General features: G+C 44.5%; 2 protein-coding genes across 3 annotated transcripts; one reads left to right on the top strand and one right to left on the bottom strand.

Annotated features, from left to right (window-relative positions):
* The first annotated feature begins 988 nt into the window (after positions 1 to 988).
* On the top strand, positions 989 to 18,703 carry LOC119025118 (nuclear factor of activated T-cells, cytoplasmic 3-like). Its single transcript, XM_037108489.1, has 10 exons — positions 989 to 2,051; positions 7,600 to 8,299; positions 8,505 to 8,903; positions 9,504 to 9,666; positions 11,344 to 11,543; positions 12,198 to 12,370; positions 13,134 to 13,274; positions 13,370 to 13,425; positions 14,234 to 14,936; positions 17,913 to 18,703. Exons 1-10 carry the CDS (start codon positions 1,979 to 1,981, stop codon positions 18,047 to 18,049), a joined length of 2,745 nt encoding a protein of 914 aa, XP_036964384.1. The 5' UTR covers positions 989 to 1,978; the 3' UTR covers positions 18,050 to 18,703.
* pdcd2l (programmed cell death 2-like) lies at positions 18,642 to 21,160 on the bottom strand. Of its 2 annotated transcripts, none has more exons than XM_037108502.1 (2): positions 20,381 to 21,160; positions 18,642 to 19,752 (listed from the first exon to the last, which is right to left on the bottom strand). In XM_037108502.1, the coding sequence occupies exons 1-2, from the start codon at positions 20,865 to 20,867 to the stop codon at positions 19,145 to 19,147; spliced, it is 1,095 nt and encodes a 364-aa protein (XP_036964397.1). In that variant the 5' UTR covers positions 20,868 to 21,160; the 3' UTR covers positions 18,642 to 19,144. The 2 variants fall into 2 exon arrangements, with proteins under 2 accessions (XP_036964397.1, XP_036964398.1); XM_037108503.1 differs by having other exon boundaries at positions 18,642 to 19,749; positions 20,381 to 21,158.
* Positions 21,161 to 21,691: the final 531 nt, after the last annotated feature.

The following is a 21,691-nucleotide window of genomic DNA, read 5'->3' as shown; positions in this document are numbered from 1 at the left end:
TAATATTTTGTTTAGCTAGCAATTCTGTAATGAAGAAAACTTGAGATAAACTTAGTTAATCTGGCAGGAAGTTGGCGTCACAGCAGAAAGGAAGTCCAGAAACAGATGTGTATATACAGAATGTGAACATTTACTATATATGAACTGAGTCTGTTTGACTTTGAAATCATTAAAATGTGATAGTTTCCTTATTGTGTCTTAAACTTATTCAGAAATCCAAAATGTATTTTTTAAATATTTGACAAAATCAGTTTAATGGATGCTTTTAAAACGTGTTACATGTCCGTCCATCATATTCCGTCTCACAGCTCATTCAGTTCACTGATTTGAATGTAAAGTCTGACAGTTATATAACTTTTTGCTTGAATTATTGCATCTTTTAATGACACGTCTGTGATTATGATTAAACACTGACAGAGTTAGAGGCTCCACAGTCACAGGAGGCGCAGCAGTATATTATCCAGGTGTAATCTGGTATCTGTCACACTGTGTACATTTTACTGTATTTCAGTTATTGAAAAAATGCATTTTGATGTTTATATTAAGTTTCATGTCTGTCAGAACAGAATATTTTGTGGAATTATTTTAACTAAATCCATTAAGTGTCAGTGTGAGACTGTTGTATTTTCTGAGATGTCAACTTACAGTGAAAATCTTAAATCGTTGCACCGCTGATACATACAGTAATAAACGTGTGTGGTCCACACCGTATACACACACATAACAAACATTTCCAGGAAATAAACACAATAAATAGAAAGAACCAAGAAAAACTCCAGTTCCTCTCTGATTTGCCGAAACGTCTGAACTCTTTTAATGATTACAAAAGTAGAATTAAGCATTTTTTAAGGAAGCTGAAAGTTTAGTCATGAATTAAAAAAAAATTGCTGTGTTTCACTTTCTTTGTTTATAATTTTCATTATATTTTTAAGAGTTTTTATTGATTGATTGAAATGTATATTTGGACCATGTGAAGAGGAAGAAATGACTGATGATAATAATAGTTAGAAAGTTAATAAAAAGCATAAAGTAAAATAAAAAGTCAAACACTCGATGACTTTGTTTTTGCTGACTGGTAACAAGAAGATCTTCCTGAGCATAATTTTAAATATACTAAAAATATAATCTAATATGTGAAAAAAATACATTTTACTGTTTGGAGTTTACATACATTTAGACCAACATATCTTCAGTTTCTGTCAATGATATTTTACAAAATATAATGAATGTACATTTTGATAATACATTAGTAGTGTTACAGACATGTTTCATTAATAACTGTAGTATATTCTTGGACCATGAAATAACAATATTTAACAATATTGATTTGATATGTTCTGTAACATATTGCAAGTAAATGATTAAATGAATAAATGTTGATACATATAAAGATGAAACTAATATGAAATCTAAGCCTGTGTCAACTCTTCCTCTCGGTGTGTTATTAACAGATAATAATAGATATTTAAACTGAAAACTGTTTTATTTACACAAATAACAAAAACAGCCCGAAACTGTTAACATATTAATCAACGTGTGTAAAATATATTTGTGTTGAGTGCAGCAGGGTTCAGATCTGATCACCTGACCTGACAGAGTGACGAGTGCCTGAACGTGCAGTGCTCAACATCGTCCTAACAGGTATGTCAGAGTTTCCGAGCTGACCGTGAAGGCAGCACGAGGATCAACCTGGAGAGTAAAACTCGCTCCAGCCGAACAGAAACACGAACGCCACAAGTTTGAGTCCACGATGGCGCTTTCATGGCTTCACTTCGCAGCACGGAGGCGCTTTTATTGATCATGTCGATGTCAGTTCGCAACTTTTAGCCGTGAGATTAAGTCGACGTGCTGTCGGCGCCTCGGCTCGAACAAGAGTTCTGCTTTCGGTCGGATGGGAGTGAGTGAGACAGGTCAGTTCTAGAGACAGACAGGTCGGTGTAACGGCTGCCCGGAGGACGGTTCCGGTCCCTGCAGCTCCATGTCCACGTTAAAGTTCGCCGAGGAGCTGGACTTCAGACTGATCTTTGAGGAGGACTCCCGCCTCGCAGCAGGTACGTGTCAGTTTAACGACGTTAGTTAGCAATTTGTCAACTGCGTGAAGCTAACAACAACTAGCCGGAGGGGTAGCGGACGTGGCGGCCCTTCAAAATAAAACACCTGGTTATGTCACTACGTGCTGCTGCATAGAATCTAAGTTTAAGTTAAATAATGTGAATATAAGATGATTTACAGAGTCACCGAGTGGGTGTTTATTTTGATACAATGAACATAAAGGTTACTGGAAGTGGAAATTCAAACTAATCTATTTGTAGATTTCAAGCGGGATGCACATTATATATTGGACAGTTGTATATCGGCCTAATAATGGACGATTTACATTATTGGTTGTCAGCAGGTAAAGAAATTATAGTTGATATAGTATCTGCACACAGTAGGCGGAGATATGCACCCTGTGAGCTGCCAACAAAAACAGAGAAGAACAACAAACATGCTGAGTTCAACCATAAAATCTGATCCCAGCTGTTTAATACCAAATAAAACCTCTTTTCCTTTCTTACACTCTTACACACTTAAAATATTGGTTTGATATAATCGGTGATTTAATCGGTGTCAGCCATCAGAATCAGGTAATTATCAGTTATTGCATCAGCTGAAAAAACGCCATATTGCGCATCCCTAAAAGAAGGACACGTTGAAATATTTACTATTTTCTTTGCCAGTGAAAAAAATAGATGACAAACAAACAAACAAACATTTTCTTGTAACAGAAACTTTTCTGAATCAACGAGCTGTGAACCTGAGTTCTGCTCCACTTTCTCTCTGGGGCTGCACTGTTGGGACAGACAGCACTTTACTTTGAAAATTGTAACCGGACGTGATGTTGTCTCAGTGCAGCGCGTGTGACACATCCAGCTGTCTGCTGTCAGACTCAGTTGAATGTTTGAAACGTGGAGCAGAAGCTGAAGAAGTGAACAAACCAGCCTCCTCTAAACCACAGAGAGCTGCAGGACCTCCTCACTGTATTGATTAGTGATACTGATTAGTGATATTGATTAGTGATATTGATTATTCAGCTGTAGCTTCAGTGTACAGATCAGCTGTTGAACAGGTTGCTGCAGTTATTTTTGGATCAGTTCGCGTTGTGTTTGTGATGTAAATCATATTCAATGTTAATGTCTCGACAGACTAAAGATTTTAAGTTTAAAGTCAGAAAACTGGAAAATATTCACATCTAAGAAAATTGCTGATGAATCGATTTGCTCACCCAAATTAATAAACACCTTTTTTCTATGATAATTTAGTATTAGTGAAGCAACAAGACGAAGAGTCTGCAGCCCAGAAATGCTAATGCTAGCACGCTAACATGCTCACAGTGGCACACAGTGATGTGAAACAGGTGTAATGTTATTACTTTATTATAAGGGGGTCACAGTTTTTGGTATTAGCATGCTAGCATTAGCTAATTAGCACTAAACCACCAAACAAAAGCACTGGACAAGTTACTTGCCCTAGCTAGCCAGCAGTTAGCTATACACAACATGTATGATGAATAATTTCCTTGTATTAGACATTCTGTCAATTAAATATGTAAACTTTAATTATGTGGTTCTGTTCTGGATACATGACTACTTCCTGTCTGTCCGTCCTGGGAGAGGGATCCCTCCTCTGTGGTTTCCTCCATCATCGTTCCAGCTAAAAGCGTATTTTTTATTTGTATTTTCTGAATATGGCAGATATTTCCTCACTCGCATCTTGAATCAAGCGTCTGAGGACAGAGGAAGTCGCTCACTGTACAGATTGTAAAGCCCACTGCGGCACTGTGATTGTGATTTTGGGCTATATGTATAAATAAAATCAATTTTACTTGATTTATCTGACATTTTCGAGCCAGCTCTCAACAACAACAACCAGCGTTTGCAGCCGTGAGTCAATGCAGTGGCGTGCAGCAGAGTTACAGCACTACATGTCGATGTCCCGCTCAGGAATTGCTGTGGAAATCATTTAATGTCATCGTCCCTCCAAAGCTGATGTCGTGTTGTAGTGCTCGAGACCACAACTGATCTTCACGGTCTCTGTCTCGTCTCAGAATCAGCCTGGTTTTCAGCTGGTTCTGGTCACAGAGACCCGTGAAGACCATGACTGCAGGAGTGTCACTGCACCGAGTAGCTGTTTGTTCCTCATGTTGGTTTGTTTTAGAAGACGGGTCGCCCAGAAAAACAGACGCTTGCAGAACCTGCAGCGTGTTCAGTAGATGGTGAAACATGAATCAGAGCGGTTCAGTTAATTTCAGCTCCTCAGGGTTTGTTTGTATTTTATTACTCACAGAAAACAAAAAACTCCCACACGATCATTATTCCATCCAAACACATCTGAAGGGACACTCATGCATGTACAGATACGTATTTGACAACAGACAAAGATTCCTTTGTATATATTTGATATAGTAGTTTCTTGTCTCTATATTTGCCCTGTTGTTTTGATTGTATCTGAACTTGAATGTACCTGCTGCTGTGATGACCTCATCTCCCTTCAGGGACTATAAAGTTATTTTCATTTGTCCTCTGTGGACGTTTTTATGCAAATGTTGATGTGTGAGTGTTTGCGTGTTTGCTGTCAGTGTGTCCTGCAGTGTTGGACTCCCACTGGTCTTGGTCTTGACTCGGCCTCTGTTCTCTGTTCTCGGTTGTGGTTTGGTCTCGGTTTAGGTGGTCTTGAATATTGAGTTCATCAGTTCATCTTGAGGGGATTAGATTGTCTGAGCCAAAACTTAAAGCAGTCAATCTGTATGTCCTTGAGATATTTCAGTCAGAATCAAAGTGGTGCAGAGATCAGCTGACAGTCCGACCGGGTCATTCTGCTAACGTGGCTAAAGATTCACTGGTTGTCAGTTTCAGTGATTTGTTGCTTTGCTTCAGATGTTCTGGATATAGACTGAATTTATTTGGGTTTTAGACTGTTGAAGACTTCACTGTGTGTATTGTGCTCATCATATCCTCCCGATTTTCTGATATTTTATAAACGATCAGTCGATCATGGCAGAAAACTTTGGATACATTAAAAATATGAACTAGAATGGCACTGAGCTGAGCACACAGTTCCACTGAGGCCCAACATCTCTTTTACACTCATGTAAAGCCACATTAATACACCAGATTGTTCATCATGATCCTCGAATTAAACATTAAAGTGGAATAAAACCATTGTGGATCCGTCCCCTTTCACTGGATCTGCCCCAACAGTTAATGAAGTGTGATCTGGGCTGAGACTCATCCTCCATCTGAAGCTGGTGGAAATCTGTTCAGTAGTTGTTGTGTTACCTGCCGTGGATGCACACTGGTTCAGGTCGTCCCTCTGAAAACAACAGACAGTGTGACACTGACGCTTGAGCAGCAACTGAAGGTGATCTTATATTATTAGGACACATCTTCCACGTTTCACCCTCCTTCTCTCTCTGCTGGTGTTAACCTCAGTTTGTTGGCTGATTTGAGTTTTTAGCATTTTGTTGTTTTTTTGTTTTGTTTCCTTTTGTAGCGGCTCTGTCCACGAGAAGCAGAGGTAACGGTAACATTTTGTCTGTTCAGTGTTCTGAAGTTCTGATCCATCCTGAACTAAATTACATCAACCACAGAGTGAAAAAGGTGGACTGCTTCACCTTCGCTCTGTTATAAAGACATAAACAACCAGTTCATTGTGTGCCGACATCCAACAGCTGATAACTGTACATGTACGCGGAGGCTGGTCGTGTTTCAGACAGCGCGACGCCCTGCCTGTCTGCCAGCAGCTTTACTTCCTGGTTTGCTAACCGCTCTGTGGCACCCAGCTGGCAGCAGGCATCGCCTCCTCCTCCACCTCCTCCCCCGCCTCCTCCACCTCCTCCTCCACCTCCTCCACCTCCTCCTCCTCCCCCTCCTACTCCTCCTCCTGCACCTCCTCCGCCTCCTCCGTCTCCTCCTCCTCCTCCACCTCCTCCTCCACCTCCTCCTCCACCTCCTCCCCCTCCTCCTCCACCTCCACCTCCTCCACCTCCTCCTCCACCACCTCCACCTCCACCTCCTCCTCCTCCTCCTCCTCCTCCTCCACCTCCTCCCCCTCCTCCACCTCCTCCCCCTCCTCCTCCCCCCCTCCTCCTCCACCTCCTCCTCCTCCTCCTCCTCCTCCTCCTCCTCCTCCTTCTTCTGGGTGGGGGGGACAACTGCTGCATCATATTGCATTTATCTCCACAGAAGCAGCGAGTGGAGCTGCTGAAGCAGATCACAGTTGCCGCTTTGACGCCTTTTTTTGCATGTAGCATGCAATGTGTGTGTAAGAGCGAGAAAGAGGGGTATTAATAGTCGGGTTGTGGTGAGGAGTGTGTGCAGCTGTGTGAATGAACTTACTGAACTGTTGTAGATAATCTGTCCACTGTAGTGAGTCCAGAGCTGCTGCTGCTGCAGTGTCACTGCGCAGGTGGAGGCAGATTTATTTTATGTAAAGGAAACTTTTGTTTCAGCTCAGTGTCCAGAGCACAGACACAGTTGCTTCCATCATGACCTCTAGCACATGCATGGTGGATACAAAACATCTATTAAACAACATTAACAGAAAACATCAACTTGTCTCATCCATCTAAGTGTCCTGTTTTTGAAATCAGATGGGAGAGTTAATGGGTTGGGGGGTTTCTCCAGGTCATGAGCTGCGTGGTGTGTTATAACAATCTGAAATCTTAGAGGTTCAGGGTTCAGAAACCATTTTTATTTCAGGATGAAGTCACGCAAAAAGGAAAATTCTGAGACCAGAAAGACATTTTCAGATGCATATTTTTCCTTTGAACTCAAGATGTTCAGTTTACAGTGAGTGGAGCAGCAGATCCACGTGTTCACAGTTTATAGAATAAATGAGTGAAGTGGTTAACCATCCATCAGAATACTTCTGTCAGTCGACCTGTGGATTAATCTGCTGATTGTTGCAGCTCTTCACAGAAGAAGTCTTCACAACACAGTAGCCGGTGTGACAGTTGCATCCTGATGAACTGAAGTGTATGAGCACACAGCTGGTGTGTGAGCTGACATGGAAAACAATGGGTGTGTGTGTTTCAGAGAGTGTCACTCACTGCTGCTGTGTGTTTCCCTTCAGTCTGTTGGGATGAAGTGAGAATTATCCATCCTCAGTTCCCAGAGCTGAAGATGACGTCCTCAGAATCCTTGATTTTTCTGACCAAGTCCAAAAACTTTGAGTTTACAGTGATATGAAACAGAGGAAATCAGAAATAAAACAGCACATTTAAAAATGCATCTTCTGCTGGATGCAGTAGATGTTTCCTTTAATGTTGGAGGAACATTAAATATGAGGCATTTGTTATATGAAATATTGCATCAGTGGTTCTGTTAATGTTTTAAGTGTATGTTAAGTGAGAGTAGGTGGTTTTTTATGTCAAGTGAAGACGTCCTCTGTTACAGAACACTGTGGGAAACCCTGTGCTGGTGTTTCTGTCCACGTTCTGTTGACAGACGGTGTTAACGGTCAGCTGCAGGACTGAGACTGCAGTAAAAAAACTAGTTTGTTTGCTATGCAAATGTTGACGTCTGATTTACATGTCGGTGCTTCTCTTACACCTCGCAGGTCCAGATCTCGATGTGAGAACACCGCCCACCTCCACGCAGGCTCTGGCCGAGCAGCCCGTCCTCCAGGAGCTGCACAGTCACGCTGCATGTTTCCCCCCCACAGACGACTACCAGCATGTTGGATACCAATCCCAGGGACTCCAGTATGGGGCCCAGGGGAACCCCAGAGCCTTTGACTGCCCAAGCATCCAGATCACCTCCATCGCTCCAAACAACCATGCGGAGCTGGGCATTAGCCAGGAAGCTCTGGCAGTAGGTGGGGCAGAGGGGGGTTACCATGAGGCGTCCGGGTCCAGAGGCCAGCTCTACCTGCCCCTAGACTCCTGCTACCGGGACATGGTGCTGTGCCCGAGCCCCTGTAGCAGCCTGTCCTCCAGGAGCTGGATGTCCGACCTCTCCTCCTGCGAGTCCTTCTCCCATGTGTACGATGACGTGGAGGGGGAGCTGCGGGATGCTGCCCGCCTCGCCCTTGGGTCGCCCCTCGGGTCGCCTCTGGGGTCCCCAGGCTGCGGGGGCGGAGCCTTCGGGGTGGAGCTGTGGCAGCAGAAGTACCAGCATCCTCTGGCCTTCAGCCCAGCGCTGTCGCCTCATCAGTCTCCTCGTCAGTCGCCACGTCAGTCACCTCGTCAGTCCCCCTGCCACTCCCCTCGCACCAGCGTCACCGAGGAGAGCTGGCTGAACCGCCGGCCCACCTCCAGGTACATCCATCAGGTTTCCAAATGATTAGTTTGTAACTTTATTATTTACCTAAGTAATGTCATTGAGATCGAAATGTTTTCAAGAGAGACTGTATGAATGAGAAACATTCATTGTCAGACACCCAAAATCATCCAAAATTAGAAAAGACAAGCAGCCATTTTGGATCAAATGTTGAATAATTATCTTGAATCGATCCTTTCTCAGGCCATCATCCAGACCGACCTCCCCCTGCGGGAAGCGGCGCCACTCCGGTGCTGACCCCTACGCCCGCTCGCCCTCCCCTCACCACTCCCCCAGTCCCACACCAGGCGCCTCTCCACGGGGCAGCGTGACGGACGACACCTGGGTGGGAAGCCCCGCCGGCGCCCTGGGATCCCTCCTGCTGTCCGGCTACCAGGAGTTGGACGTCCCCTCCAAAACCAGGAGGACGTCGGGAACCCAGCTCGGCCTCTTGGCCGGTCAAGGAGACCCTGGACTGGAGGCTTTCCAGGATTCCCCTGGGGAGGAGGGGCGTGAACAGGACGGCCTGGCTGAGCTCTTTCTTCAGGTGCCCTCCCACTTCAGCTGGAACAAACCCAAACCTGGAAACACTCCTCTGTTCAGGTCGGTTATTATCACTTTCAAGTGTGCTGGTTCTCTGAAATGAGTGAGGCAGCCTTTGTTTTTGTACTTCAACACAGTTAATGAAGTCAGTGAGACGCTCCACAGGAAGTACTATAAGAACATTCTCGAAGGAAAGGTTTGACATTTTTGCAAAATAAGCTTATTCTCTTGCAGAGTTAGATGAAAAGATTGGTTCCACCTCCATGTTTGCCTCTGAACTATATTTGATTAGGACAAAGACTGGAAACAGCTTGTCTGGCTCTTTTTAAAGGCAACAGAATCCTGGTCGTGACTCCCAGCCAAGAGATATTCTGGCTCACAATCCATCGTAAAGTCATAAAACAGTGAATTGTCCTGTAACACACTGGTGTTTTTATTTCACTGTTGTTGTTTAGGTGCATGTTGAACTTTGGCTGGAGCCGAGCGAGCTGTGTCCTGTTCTTATGCTAAGCTAACTGGCCTCAACAAGAGATTAATATCTTTCATATTTACTGTAGAGACGTGACGTCTAACTGAGGGAACGTCTCATTCAAGTCTCATTGTTAGCTGCAGCCCTGATGTTCGATCTGATCCCACTGTGTTTGTTGTCTCTGCCTCCAGGACTTCGTCTCCACCGTCTCTAGACTGGCCTCTGCCCAGCCAGTTTGACCAGTGTGAGCTGAAGCTGGAGGTCCAGCCCAGATCTTACCACAGGGCGCATTACGAGACGGAGGGCAGCCGAGGATCCATTAAGGCAGCTCCTGCAGGACACCCTGTCGTCAAGGTCAGTCCTCACTTCTGAGAAACACACTCAGTTTGACTCCACCTTGATGTTGGATTATATTTCATTTATTTGTTTTTATAAAGAAACTATGCCAAGTTTTCTCTGGTTCCGACTCTGAAATGTGAAGATTTTCTCTGTTTTTTTTTTGGTTGGTTGGACTGATAAGAATTTAAAAGATGCCTCTGACATTCTATAGATTTATTTTATTTTTCCTCTTAATTGACAGCAGTCAGTAGTGTCAGTAGTAGTGCCCTGTAGTCAGAATGCAAGTGTTGTCCAGCTTGTGTTCAGAGTGAGCAGTGTCGATGAGAGCAGCTGAGGTTGTGTTGTGCTGCGCAGCCTCGTGGATCCTCTGGATCAGAGAGCAGAGGCAGGCCGAGGCAAGTAAAGCTCCATCAAGGCCTCGGATGTAACGGACACCAGCCGGGTTATTCTGGGTGTCACATTCTCCGGCCGCTGCTGAAGCCAGATGAGCTTCCTGCTGCGAGATGTGTAAAAAGTGTCATTGCTGCTGAGCAACACAGGAAACACAGAAACATGCTGATTGCTGCAGTGTGAAATCCACAAAATACAGCGACTCAGGCTCATATCATGTAAAAACATGATCCTTTATTTATATATATATATATATATATATATATATATATATATATATATATATATATATATATATATATATATATATATATATATATATATATATACACACACACACACACATTTGTTTATTTATTTTATATATTTATATATATTATTTTATATATTTTATTTGTATTAATTCAAATTTAATCCAAGTTTTTTTTTTCATTTGTGAAACTGAGTGGGAAAATAATTTCAGGTGGAATTTTTAATTTTTTCACACATCCAAAACAAAGTTCCCTATTTTTTATTTTTTTGAAACAGAACAATACATCTCCTCCTTTTTTTAATTTGCACTTAGCATACGTGAGCATTTTTCAGGAAAAACTATTTTTAATACGTGACATTTCTTTTGTTTCTCCAACGTAATAGAAGAAATTTTATCAGATTTTTTTTCATGTATGAAACGAGCTGAAAATAAATAATTCAGGAGGATTTATTCTTGAATAAACAAAAATAAAGCTCCTTTTTTCAGTTGCATATGTGAAAAACCACATAAAACCTCAGAAGTTCAGCACAGTCTCCTATCACCTGATGAACTTCTTCTCACTTTACTTTTGGACTTTCAAGATTCAACCCGGATCAGTTTCCTGCAGCCAAACAACTCGAGGATCTCAGGCAGCGTCTCTACAGCGTCCCAGAAAAATTGAATCTGAATTTTCAGAAGAAACAAAAATCTGAATTCTTTTTCTCCTAGATGTTTTTCCTCCTATCAGATTGTTTCCCACTCAGTATCAGTTACTCACATGAAAGGGAAATAACTTTCTAGATGTTTTTTCCTCCTAGAAAAAAGATCTGAAGTTTCTTTTAACTTTTATCATAATCATCGATCAGTAAAACATCAGTATGCTGCCAAACATGGACCCACTTCTCTCCATGCTCTCCAAAACTGGACTGATTCTGTCTGAGATATCACACTTCAGTTTCACAGTCAACATTTGAATGCCAACACCCTCTCTCTACCTGACAGGACTGTTGAGGGTCTCGAAGGAGGAGAAACTGTTTTTCACACGTGTGTCATTGAATCTGTGTCCTCAGCTGACTGGATACAGCGAGCAGCCGGTCAGCCTGCTGTTGTTCATCGGCACTGCAGACGAGCGCTACCTTCGCCCTCATTCCTTCTACCAGGTCCACCGGGTGACGGGGAAGATGGTCACCACCACCTGCCAGGAGAAAGTGATGGGCGGTACGAAGGTGCTGGAGATCCCTTTGCTTCCAGAAAACCACATGTCTGCCAGGTAACAGAGGGACAGAGTAACAGGTCTCCCTCTGAAGGACATCTGTGGTCAAAGCTAACTGAAGCTCACGTCATCTTAATAGAATTTAAAGACATTAAAGTTAAAGGTAGAATCAGTAAGATTTGTCCCAGCTGTTCTTGAACGCACCACAAAGACAGTTGATTGTGAGGAGAAAGTTCAGATTGTTGTGTTCAGATGTAGAGAGGAGTCACAGAGATGCTCAGATGAAGTACAGATACCTGAAGTCTCTGGCAGAGTAACAGAGTATTTATTATTTATTTTGTATTATATTTAGTATTTATATGTCATTTCTAAGTTTGTATGTTCAAACCGTCAGTTACTGAGCACAGAAACATTTCAGAAACAGTTTAAATCAGTGACAGACTTTTAGGACATTCAGTGACACTTTAATCAACAAAACATGGGGCGATTTTAACAATCGAGCGAAGCTTCCTGCTGATGAGATTTCTCCAGACATCTTTTTACAGTTATTTTTCCTCTTCTTTGTGTTTATTGCACCATACGCTTGCAGTTTCTTGTGTACATGCTGAAAAGATGAGCTCACTATTTAAAACCTCGCGTCCAAACATCCACAGGACACTTTACAGTAGCAGCTGTGTTCAGCTGAGTGTCTCCTGGCTATGTTGTCCTCAGCATCGACTGTGCCGGTATCTTGAAGCTGCGTAACGCTGACATCGAGCTGAAGAAGGGAGAGACGGATATCGGGCGAAAGAACACGAGGGTGCGAGTTGTGTTCAGGGCCGCCGTCCCTCAGCCGGATGGCAGGATGCTGTGGCTGCAGACCACGTCTGTTCCTGTGGAGTGCTGTGAGTCCGCTGCAACATTCATTCACCACAGTTACATCTGATTATGTTATTCAGAGTGACATTAAGGTGAAGTCAGCAGTACTTTGTGTTAAACAGAGAAGGAACCACAGAGAGATTAAAGGTTGTTTTCTTCAATTTGAAACCAGATTATAGTTGAACGAGCGCGGCAGGAAGTTCAGCCGACGAGAGCTGTTGCTTCATGTTTCAAAATACTGACAGATTATAATCTGTGAGGTTTTCTTTCTTTTCTTACTGCTGGTTGAATATTTCCTCTTTCTACTGTCTGTCTGCAGAGCTGTAGTTGACTGTGTGACATGGAGAAACTACAGTTTAATTTAAAGGCCCATTTTTGTAGAAAGTAAGATTTCCATGTCCGGCCGATCGCAGCAGACAGAGCGGAAGCCTCGAGAGGCCGGTGAAGACATGTTACCTCTAGTTCTTCTCTTCTAAGTCTGATCAAAATTATTGTCTCTTTGGTAATGTTTCTTCTTCACTCAGTTTCACAGATAAAAAATAAACCAACTCTTCCCTCAGGTCTTCTTACAGACCAACAACAGAATTATTAGACCTTCCTAGAAAAATACGTTTTGAGGACAGACTTAAAAGAAGTAACAGACTTTGCAAACCTGAGTTCCCCTTATTTTTTTTGTTTGTTTTGTCATACTTGACGTCAGAGGAGATAGAAGTCAGTAACAGAATGAACCTGCATATGAACATAATATTGAACCTGAACAACAACAACAAGCACTGTGTTGTGCTGCAGCCCAGCGCTCGGGTCAGGAGCTTCCTCTGGTGGAGAGCTTCAGTCCAGCCAGCTGCTCTGCGGACGGAGGAGAAGAGCTGCTGATCGTCGGCTCCAACATCTCCGCTCAGTCCAGAGTTTTCTTCATGGAGAAGGGGCCTGGTGAGATCACTTTATGTCATATATATATTACATCAAATGTGGTATTACATCCCACCAGCTGCTGAGGATTTAACTCACATATTCTGCCCCCTCAGATGGACGATCGCTGTGGGAAATGGACGCCAGACTCGTGCCAGAAAAAAGCAGTGGAGTAAGTAGAAACATCATGTTAATTACCCAGAAATATATGTTTTACATTTGACATTTTGACAGAAGATTAACATGATTTTTTTGTGTGATTTTTGTGGCAGAAGGTCAGAGAGAAAATCTGTATTTTTGATTTTTTGTGCAAACTGTTCCTTTAACAGACACTGCTAACATGTTTGATGTCACAACAAAGTGGGGTGGTGTTACTGTGGAGCTCCTTTGCTTCTGTGCATCATGTGACGCTCTGTTATGTGATGAGATGAGACGAGGGAGGTGTGAAAGCTCCGTTTGTGTTCTGGATCAGACGTTCCCCTCCGAGCGTCCTCTCTCACATCTGGGAGAATCTTTCTCACTGAAATTCACTCTAGTTTTTGTCGCAGTGAAACGTCACTTAAGATGGCGACGAGGATTCCCCTGAGAGGAAGTAGAGAGAGGAAGTTAACAAGAGCTTGTTGAAACCACAAAGAGACTGAGGCTGAGTCTAAATGTGTCTTCGTCTGAGGAGGAGAGGGAAACGATGCAGGAGTCACTGTGACAGGAGTCACATGTTGGAATCAGAACCGGCAGTATTTCAGATCAGTCCAGAAGAGTGAGAGGAGACAACAGAGCTGATGTTCTGCCACAGACGTCTCTGTTGCCGTCAGCTTTAGTTTTAATGCTGCCTTCTGCTCACAAATCACTTCTTTAAATTTCTGCAGACATGGAGACAACTTCTCATTTTGATGCGACAGACTCATTTGTCATCAACCCCAAGAGACTTTGTTTTGGTTTTTCGGTGCTTTTCTTCATGTCTTTGTGTTTGTGTCTTTCAGTCCAGCATCGTGGTGGAGGTCCCTCCTTACAATAAGAAGACAACGGATCCGGTCCAAGTCCAGTTCTACGTCTCAAACGGGAAGAGAAGAAAAAGTCTTTCACAGAGCTTCACCTACCTGCCCGGAGTCAGACGTCACCACGTCAAACAGGAGCGCTGGGAGACGGACCGCATCTCCCACAATCCACCTGGCTTCTGTCCGAGCTCCTCCCAGCTGCCCTCCCACGACCGAGCGGTCGGCCCAGACGTGCTTTACTACGATTCCTGTGACATCCCAGTGCATTGTGGTCCTCCTCCTCAGAACACGCCTCGTCTTCATCACCCCCCTGCCTCCTCTGTCCCCCTTCAGATGTTTCCTCACACTTCCTCCTCCTCCATGGCCTGTCAGTCCTCCGCAGTCCCCCATCAGACCTTGATACCTGTCCACACCTCCGTAATGCCTCCTCAGATCTCCACGATGCCTCCCCAGGCCTCTTCCGGTCCCCTTCAGACCTTCACCCTGCCACCTCCCACCCCCTCTGCTGGACCTCAGAGGGAACCCTCGCTGTCTCTGAGCTCCAGAGGAGCCTTTGTGATCCCTGCTGACCCCCAGAAGGACTCTGTGCTGTCTGGGCCAGGACTGGTGCTGAGCATCAAGCAGGAGCCAGAAGACCCCGTTCCAAACCTGGGATCTTCGGGCCTCCAGGAGATCACTCTGGATGATGGTACGGAGCTTGGTATTTCATTAATGTCTAAAATCCTGAATTCAAATGTGACTTTAAGGTTAAAAGTCTGTGTTGTGTCGGCAGCTGGTTGTTAGTTTCTGTTAGCTGAGCAGAGCGAGGCGCCTAGACGAGGCACTGAAGTCACATGGTTTGGATGGTTTAGAGTCCTTTACAGAGAAATCAACAGTCCAGCAGCTTGAAACTCCTTCAACAAATCATTCACAGGCTGGTACAGACGACAGAGACATGGAGAAGGGCTCATTTCCACGTCACGTTACAATCTAAGGCCAATAAAAAGTGATTCACTCCTGTTATCTGCTTCAAATAGTTACATAGAGCCCCTTTAAGTAAAAGTACTAGAAAATGTTAGAACGGCTGAAACGAGACTGTAGCTGCACACACACAAACTCTGGTCGCCCACACACTGTCGGTCATTTGCATCAGCTGCTCGGCTCGATCCTCATCGTCACATTTCATCAGATCACCTGAACACGAACACCTCCCTCACCAAACAGAAAACAACTCCAACAGTCTCACGAGGCAAAACGTCACCATACATACGCAAAGTATTGAAAAACAACGTGCATGCTGTGTCACAGAGCTCGCTGGAGTGTGCACTGCTGCGTCCGCCCATCCGGGGGAAATATTAGGGGGTCCCTGAAAATGACACAACAGTTCACATGGAGAGAAAACAGCCTGATCTGGTCCTCAGATTCAGATCCACCATCCAGATCAGTTGTGTCTGTCTGCTGCAGCTGTGTGTCACACTTGTTCTGTGATGTTGGTTATTTATACGTCGACGTTGTGTGTGTGTGTGTGTGTGTGTTTCTCTCTGATCTGGGTTAATAATAGCTGCGTCTGCTTGTTGCTGGTCTGAATGATGCAGACGGGGTTAAATTTGTTGCTGTGTCTCGGTTGGCGGGCGGCAGCTGTCGTCAGCCCTCCACCTCCTCGCTTTTCAGCTTGACTTTGACCTCAGCAGCCTGAACTGGTGCTGCTGGAGAAGGTCAGAAGACTTTATCATCCAGGTCAGAAGGTTGTATATGTGCACGTGGTGTCCAGGTCAACCAGTGAGTGATTCCTACTGAAGATGTCCGACTCGCTCGCTCTCCCCCTCTGCTGCATGACTCTCCCGTCCCATGATGCCTTTTTGTCCAAACAAACCAACATGTGTGAAAGAAGCGTCTGTGAAACTGTGGATACATTTTTTTGGGAGCGTCACAACTCAGAATTTGAAATCTGAAATCAGAATTTGAGCCATTCGGTCCAGTAAGATTGAGAGAGTCTAGCAGAGCTGCACGATTAAATGATTTCATGTAAAAGTGAGCCTGCTGGATCTCTGGTGCAGGAGCTGAATGAGCAGAAGATCCGGGTGATTTCACAGCAGGAAGTCGAGCTCCTCTGGCTTCATGCACCACAGAACACCACGGGCTCCTCCTTTAACACTGTGTCCAGGCTCTGATGGAACGTCCTTGGTCACATCCACATCACCACGTTATTAGTGAATGAATGAAAGAGCCGAGTCGACATGAACGAGCTGGTACATCGACTTCTTTTAAATGTATGTACGTATCGTGTCAGGCTGCGTGTTGCACAGGTCAGTGTGGGAAAGAGCCTGTGACTGCTGACGTTCACAGATTTGGGATTTTGTTTGTTAAAATGACACAGTGAGGTTTGAATATTGTTTCAGCTCTGCAGGAACACTGATGGAGCCTCTGAGAGGAAAACACGGAACATTTAAAACTAAAGCAAGAACAGAGCTGAGTCGGATCTGCGTGGATAATCATGATCATGCGTTCAGCTGAAGTTGTGTTCACCAGGCGAGTGTTGGTGATGAGTGTTGTTGTGTTGCTTTGCTTCATGAGCTTCAGGTTTCACTGCAGATCTATCTATAGACTGAATGAAGCAGTGCTGCCGTGTAAACAGACTCAGCAGAGCAGCTCCACTACTCTGCTGCTAATAATGTTAAACACATTTCTCTCCCCTGCTGACAACCCTGCTGCCACAGCATGTGTCATGAAGCGCTGGTTCATGAGTCAGTTCAGTCATAAACTCATTAGTTAGTGATTAGAAGATGCTGCAAGTACGAGAATGTTGCAGAGCGTAAAGTCACTTTATCTCTTTTACATCCACATGTGAACCTGTCGCTGCTGATTCATTAGACACTAAACATCAGAGTGAATTAAGTTTATGGCAACATGTTTAAAGTCACAGTTTGAGTCCAGCTGCTCCCTCCTGTGGCCCGACACAGAACTGCAACACAGAATCCAGTTTTCTGTCCCTCCGTTTGTTCTCAGTATATTGTTTTATTACAGTTCTGCTCAGAGATTAGAACAAAAAAGCTCCAATATTTTCTTCTTTCAGCCCCCGAGCAGGTTCATCCCAATACATACGTGGCACAATAACGTGCAAGGTGGTAATGTTAGCCACGTTAGCCACGTTAGCCACGTTAGCTACGTTAGCCACGTTAGCCTCAGCAGTTTGTCAATAGGACAAAAATCTACCGAACCGATTTCCATGAAACTTTGAGGCGTATTCAGGATTTTTTTCCCCATTTCTTTATGCAACAATTTGTAGTAATTTACATGTTTTAATCACTTTTTATTGGCCATATGTGCACAGACAGTAGACCTTCCTGTCGCTCTGGACAAACCGTGTTGTTAATGCTGCTGGTTGGTATGAACTCAATCATACGAACCTGCTGACGATCACCTTTATTCACTGTGAATCGACCCCTGCAGACAGCATGTGAAAGTTTATTCTTTGCTTGGAAACAGATGGAATTTAAATTAAAATAAGTGAAAACAGTTCCCTCAGAAAATTCAACCTGTTGTGACAAACTTTCATCAAATCATGTTTCTAACTTCAGTCTGCAGGGATCGTCCTCCATCTTACCACAGAACAAACTATAACGGTTCTGTGCTGTTAAATCCAAATATTGTGACGTAATAATCACGTCTCCTGCTTCTGTTTCAGTGAATGAGATCATCGACAGAGACATCTGCAGTCTGAGCAGCAGCACCCAGCCGGACCAGTTCGACCAGTACCACCAGTACGACTGGGAGCACAAGTCCAGTGACGCTGCGCTGCCGTTCTGCGGAGGCCCTCAGTAGTGACGCTGCTTCTTCTTCTACAACACAAACGGGCGCTCATGTTTGCACAAAGTGCACCGAACTGATCCTCAAGTGCCTGAAAACCAATCAGCCGCCTGCGACGAGCCTCATCAGGGTTCCACACGACCGTCTGCTCATCCGTCTCAGGAAACTGTTCACCGACAAACCAAAGATCTTTTTTTTTTAGCTTTTCATGATCGAATTGGAAGAAAACAAGAGAAGGGCTGAAATTCACCTGTGATGCTTTAATGACGCACAGTCACAACAATCAGTGATGTCATCTGATTTTAAGTCGTAAAAACAAAACTTTCATTATTTATTGGCTGTTTAATTACAAAATCTATTTTTGATACTCTGGATCTGATCCAGAAGAAAACTCAAATCCTTCCGCTGATCATTTACAGTTTTTATAGCTTGGTTGTTCTCTCTGTACGGTTTACATTTCCTCCTCTTAACATTGACGCTGTTCAACCAGAACTGTTTTGGTGTGAAGCTTCAGACACAGTGAGTCGTAAAAATGTATCTTAAGGTTGAAGTAAAAAGAAAATACCTGATGTTCTGTTTTTTGATAAATCGTTTGCTGAATGATGAGTGAGAACTGTAAAATAGTTTATTGTGTGTAAACCGTCTCCATAAAGAATTTCAGAAGCAGCATCATTTCTTACGGTGTCGTTCCCTTCATGCACAAACACATTAAAGGCACTTTGAGCTCTCAGCGCAGCGACATTTCATTACAGGGAGGTCAAAGGTCAGAGCAGCTAATATTAGCTTCCTGCAGGATCAAACCAGAGAACGTTATTAAAGAGCAAATCTGCACTGGATCACACAGACAGGACCAATGTTCTCACAGAGCTGCAGGTGGAGGTGCACCGTGGGGAATTTATATGATCTGCTTTTCATCAACGTCAGTGTAATTACAGCTGATTCAGACCTGCACGGCATCTACACACAGACTACAGTCTGATCAGAGCTGTGAACATGAACTCTCTGATCAGCACATCTGACCCCTTCTGACCCTCAGATGTGCAGAAACTGCAGGTTAACTTCTTTTTTAAATGTGAAGTTGTCAGTTCTCCTGTTGTATCGCCTGTTCAGTCATTTAAATAAGTTCTGGTCGGGGTCAGTCTGAACAAAGCAGAACTCCTCCACAGCTGATCGTGATCCTGCCGCCCAGCAGCTGTTTCTGCACGTATAAACCAGCACCGTCCCAAACTCCAGCTGTGCCTCAGCGCCGCCGTCCATCCTCTGCAGCAGGCTGACCAGAGCCGGCATCAGCTGCAGCTCAAAGGTCCTGGATCCTCCGCAGGAGCCGCACGCCGGAACCACCTGGGCCATGTTGGATGGCGGATCGGAGATGAAGAGCGGTTTTCCGCCGCGACAGTAGCGCAGGATCTGCTGAGGACACAGCGAGATCCTCTTCATGAACCTGGAGAAGACAGCGTCTCCGTGCCGGGCTCTCGTCTTCTCGTACTTCTCCTCCCCGCCGCCGCCCTCGCCGTCCTCCAGCTCTCCCACCGTCACTCCTTCCCTCCTCTCGTACTCCTTCAGCAGCTGCTGAGCGTGCTGCAGGTCGTCTTCCTCTCCACCCAGATCTGCCTCCTCCACCACACTGATGAAGAAAGGACGGAGGACAGGAACGTCCTCCTGTGACTCTCCCAAACTGAGATCCTGCAGGCAGCTGCTGACGTCACTCCCACCGGCTGCTGGACAGAAAGAAAACAGAGTGAAAGAAGTTCTACAAACTGTGAGGTGACAGAATCATTTTCAGCTACAATCTGTTTGAGTTTTACAAATCATCTGGAAATCTTCTGTTCACTGAAGTGGAAACAGCCAAACTGTCCCCCAGAGTTTAAAGACGACAATCAGATCGTTCTCAGACCTCCTCAGAGTAATAACTGAACACAGCAGGACAAACGTGACTTCATTCATTCATTCATTCATTCATTCATTCATTCCATCTATAATGGAGCCGTGACAGCAGATACATGTTTCCAGGCTTTATTCTCCACAGAGATGTCAGGGGGCTGAACTGAGACCTGCTGGTGGATCAGGGGCTGAAAGTGAACACCTGATGTGTTTTATTAGGATGAAGATAAATGGTAGATGGTAATAAACAATAAATAATCAACTAATAAACAAACATGTCAGCATAGTTTATTATAAAGATCTTTAAAGCTGCAACATTAATGTAACGAACACATTCACGCTTCTCTCTCTGTAATAAAGTACTTTAACTTTATCCTGATGCTGAAACTTTCAGTTAGATTTTTAATGCAGGTCTTTAAGTTTTTATCCACAGCAGTGCTGCTGTCTTTACTTCTGCCTCCTCACCGTCTGCTTCAGGAGCTGCTGCCTCCTCCTGGCTGTCCTTCTTCACGTCTCCTCCCATTCCATCCTCCTCCTCCTCCTCCTCCATCCCCCAGTCATCGGCGGTGTCACACCAGTCTGTGGCCGCCAGAGGAGCCTCCTGAGCCGGGAGAGGCCGGCTGGGTGTCCGCGCTGCTGCCACCTCCGCCTCCAGGCACTGAGAGCGGAGCACCCTCCAACACTCCGCCCCGCTGCCGCACTCGGCACCCGGGCACGCGAACAGGTGGAGGTGTCTGTGGTAGGGGGAGACATCCAGGGGACAGTACACCTGCACCACATGGACCAGCGGGGCTCCGCAGCGTCCACAGCGGGGAGACTGCCGGGTAATGACCGGCAGCCAGTCCGGCAGACCCCCGACTTTGTTGGTCAGATACGAAGACTGATGCCGCTTACTGTCGATCTCTCCATCACACAGTCCGACCAGAGTTCCCTCCTGAGCGGGGGCCGCCATGATCACTCACATGTTGTAAACACCGACCGGAAGTCGAAGTGAGCGTCTGTGGTCCGTCACCAAAACATCACCGCCGGCCGGATGTTCGATTAAGTTGTGAAATACACGTAATCTGTCGTAACTGTGGCCGAAGCGAACAGTAAAATAATTCCGTTAATAAAAATCACATATACATGTAAGAATGTGACGCCTGTCTGTTAAACTGAAGTAGATTAAAAATGTTCCTACAGGATGGACATCGTCACTTCCGTTAAAGTAACTGAAGAAACGGCGAGATAATATCCGTTTAAATGATTTGTTTTTAAAATAAACAGGAACTTTTTTTTTTTACTTTGTTGTGTTTTGATTATTGTCTTCTTTCAATATTAAATAAACGTCATTTTCAAACCTTAACCGGAACTAGCTTGATTTATGATTTCCGGTTTTGTATCTGCGCTTACAAATTAAAAGCACTAGACTAGAACTTGCTAAGTAGCCAAAGATCATACTAGAGTGAAAGTACAGATATGGTTTCAGGATATTACATTTAATTATCAACCATGACTATCTTCCTGAGATCTGACCGCCCACCGCGATGTTGAAGTTGCAGAAATTGTATAAATTATAGCCAGCAGGTGATTTGTTATTTTTTGACAGGGGGGAAGGCCCAGACAGCAGCACCGACATCCTCCCAGTGGCATTGACAGGTAGTGGCACCGCAGTGGGAACCTGTGGCATGTCCGTGCATGGTGCTACTGTATATCAGTAAACTTAACTCAAGATATTGAAATATTTAAAAAAAAATCTTGCTTTACTGGACCTGGAATTAATCCAAACAGCTTTTT

Source organism: Acanthopagrus latus, chromosome 8, assembly GCF_904848185.1.
Source record: "Acanthopagrus latus isolate v.2019 chromosome 8, fAcaLat1.1, whole genome shotgun sequence".
Lineage (NCBI taxonomy): Eukaryota > Metazoa > Chordata > Actinopteri > Spariformes > Sparidae > Acanthopagrus > Acanthopagrus latus.
This window is presented reverse-complemented; position numbering and strand designations above follow the sequence as displayed.

Bases quoted from the DNA above. Each gene is read 5' to 3' on its own strand.
- LOC119025118 (XM_037108489.1), top strand. From the start codon at position 1,979: ATGTCCACGTTAAAGTTCGCCGAGGAGCTGGACTTCAGACTGATCTTT. The intron at 13,275-13,369 runs GTGAGATCACTT...CTGCCCCCTCAG, and splicing joins CTTCATGGAGAAGGGGCCTG to ATGGACGATCGCTGTGGGAA. The intron at 14,937-17,912 runs GTACGGAGCTTG...CTTCTGTTTCAG, and splicing joins GGAGATCACTCTGGATGATG to TGAATGAGATCATCGACAGA.
- pdcd2l (XM_037108502.1), bottom strand. From the start codon at position 20,867: ATGGCGGCCCCCGCTCAGGAGGGAACTCTGGTCGGACTGTGTGATGGA. The intron at 19,753-20,380 runs GTGAGGAGGCAG...CTTTCTGTCCAG, and splicing joins AGCAGCTCCTGAAGCAGACG to CAGCCGGTGGGAGTGACGTC.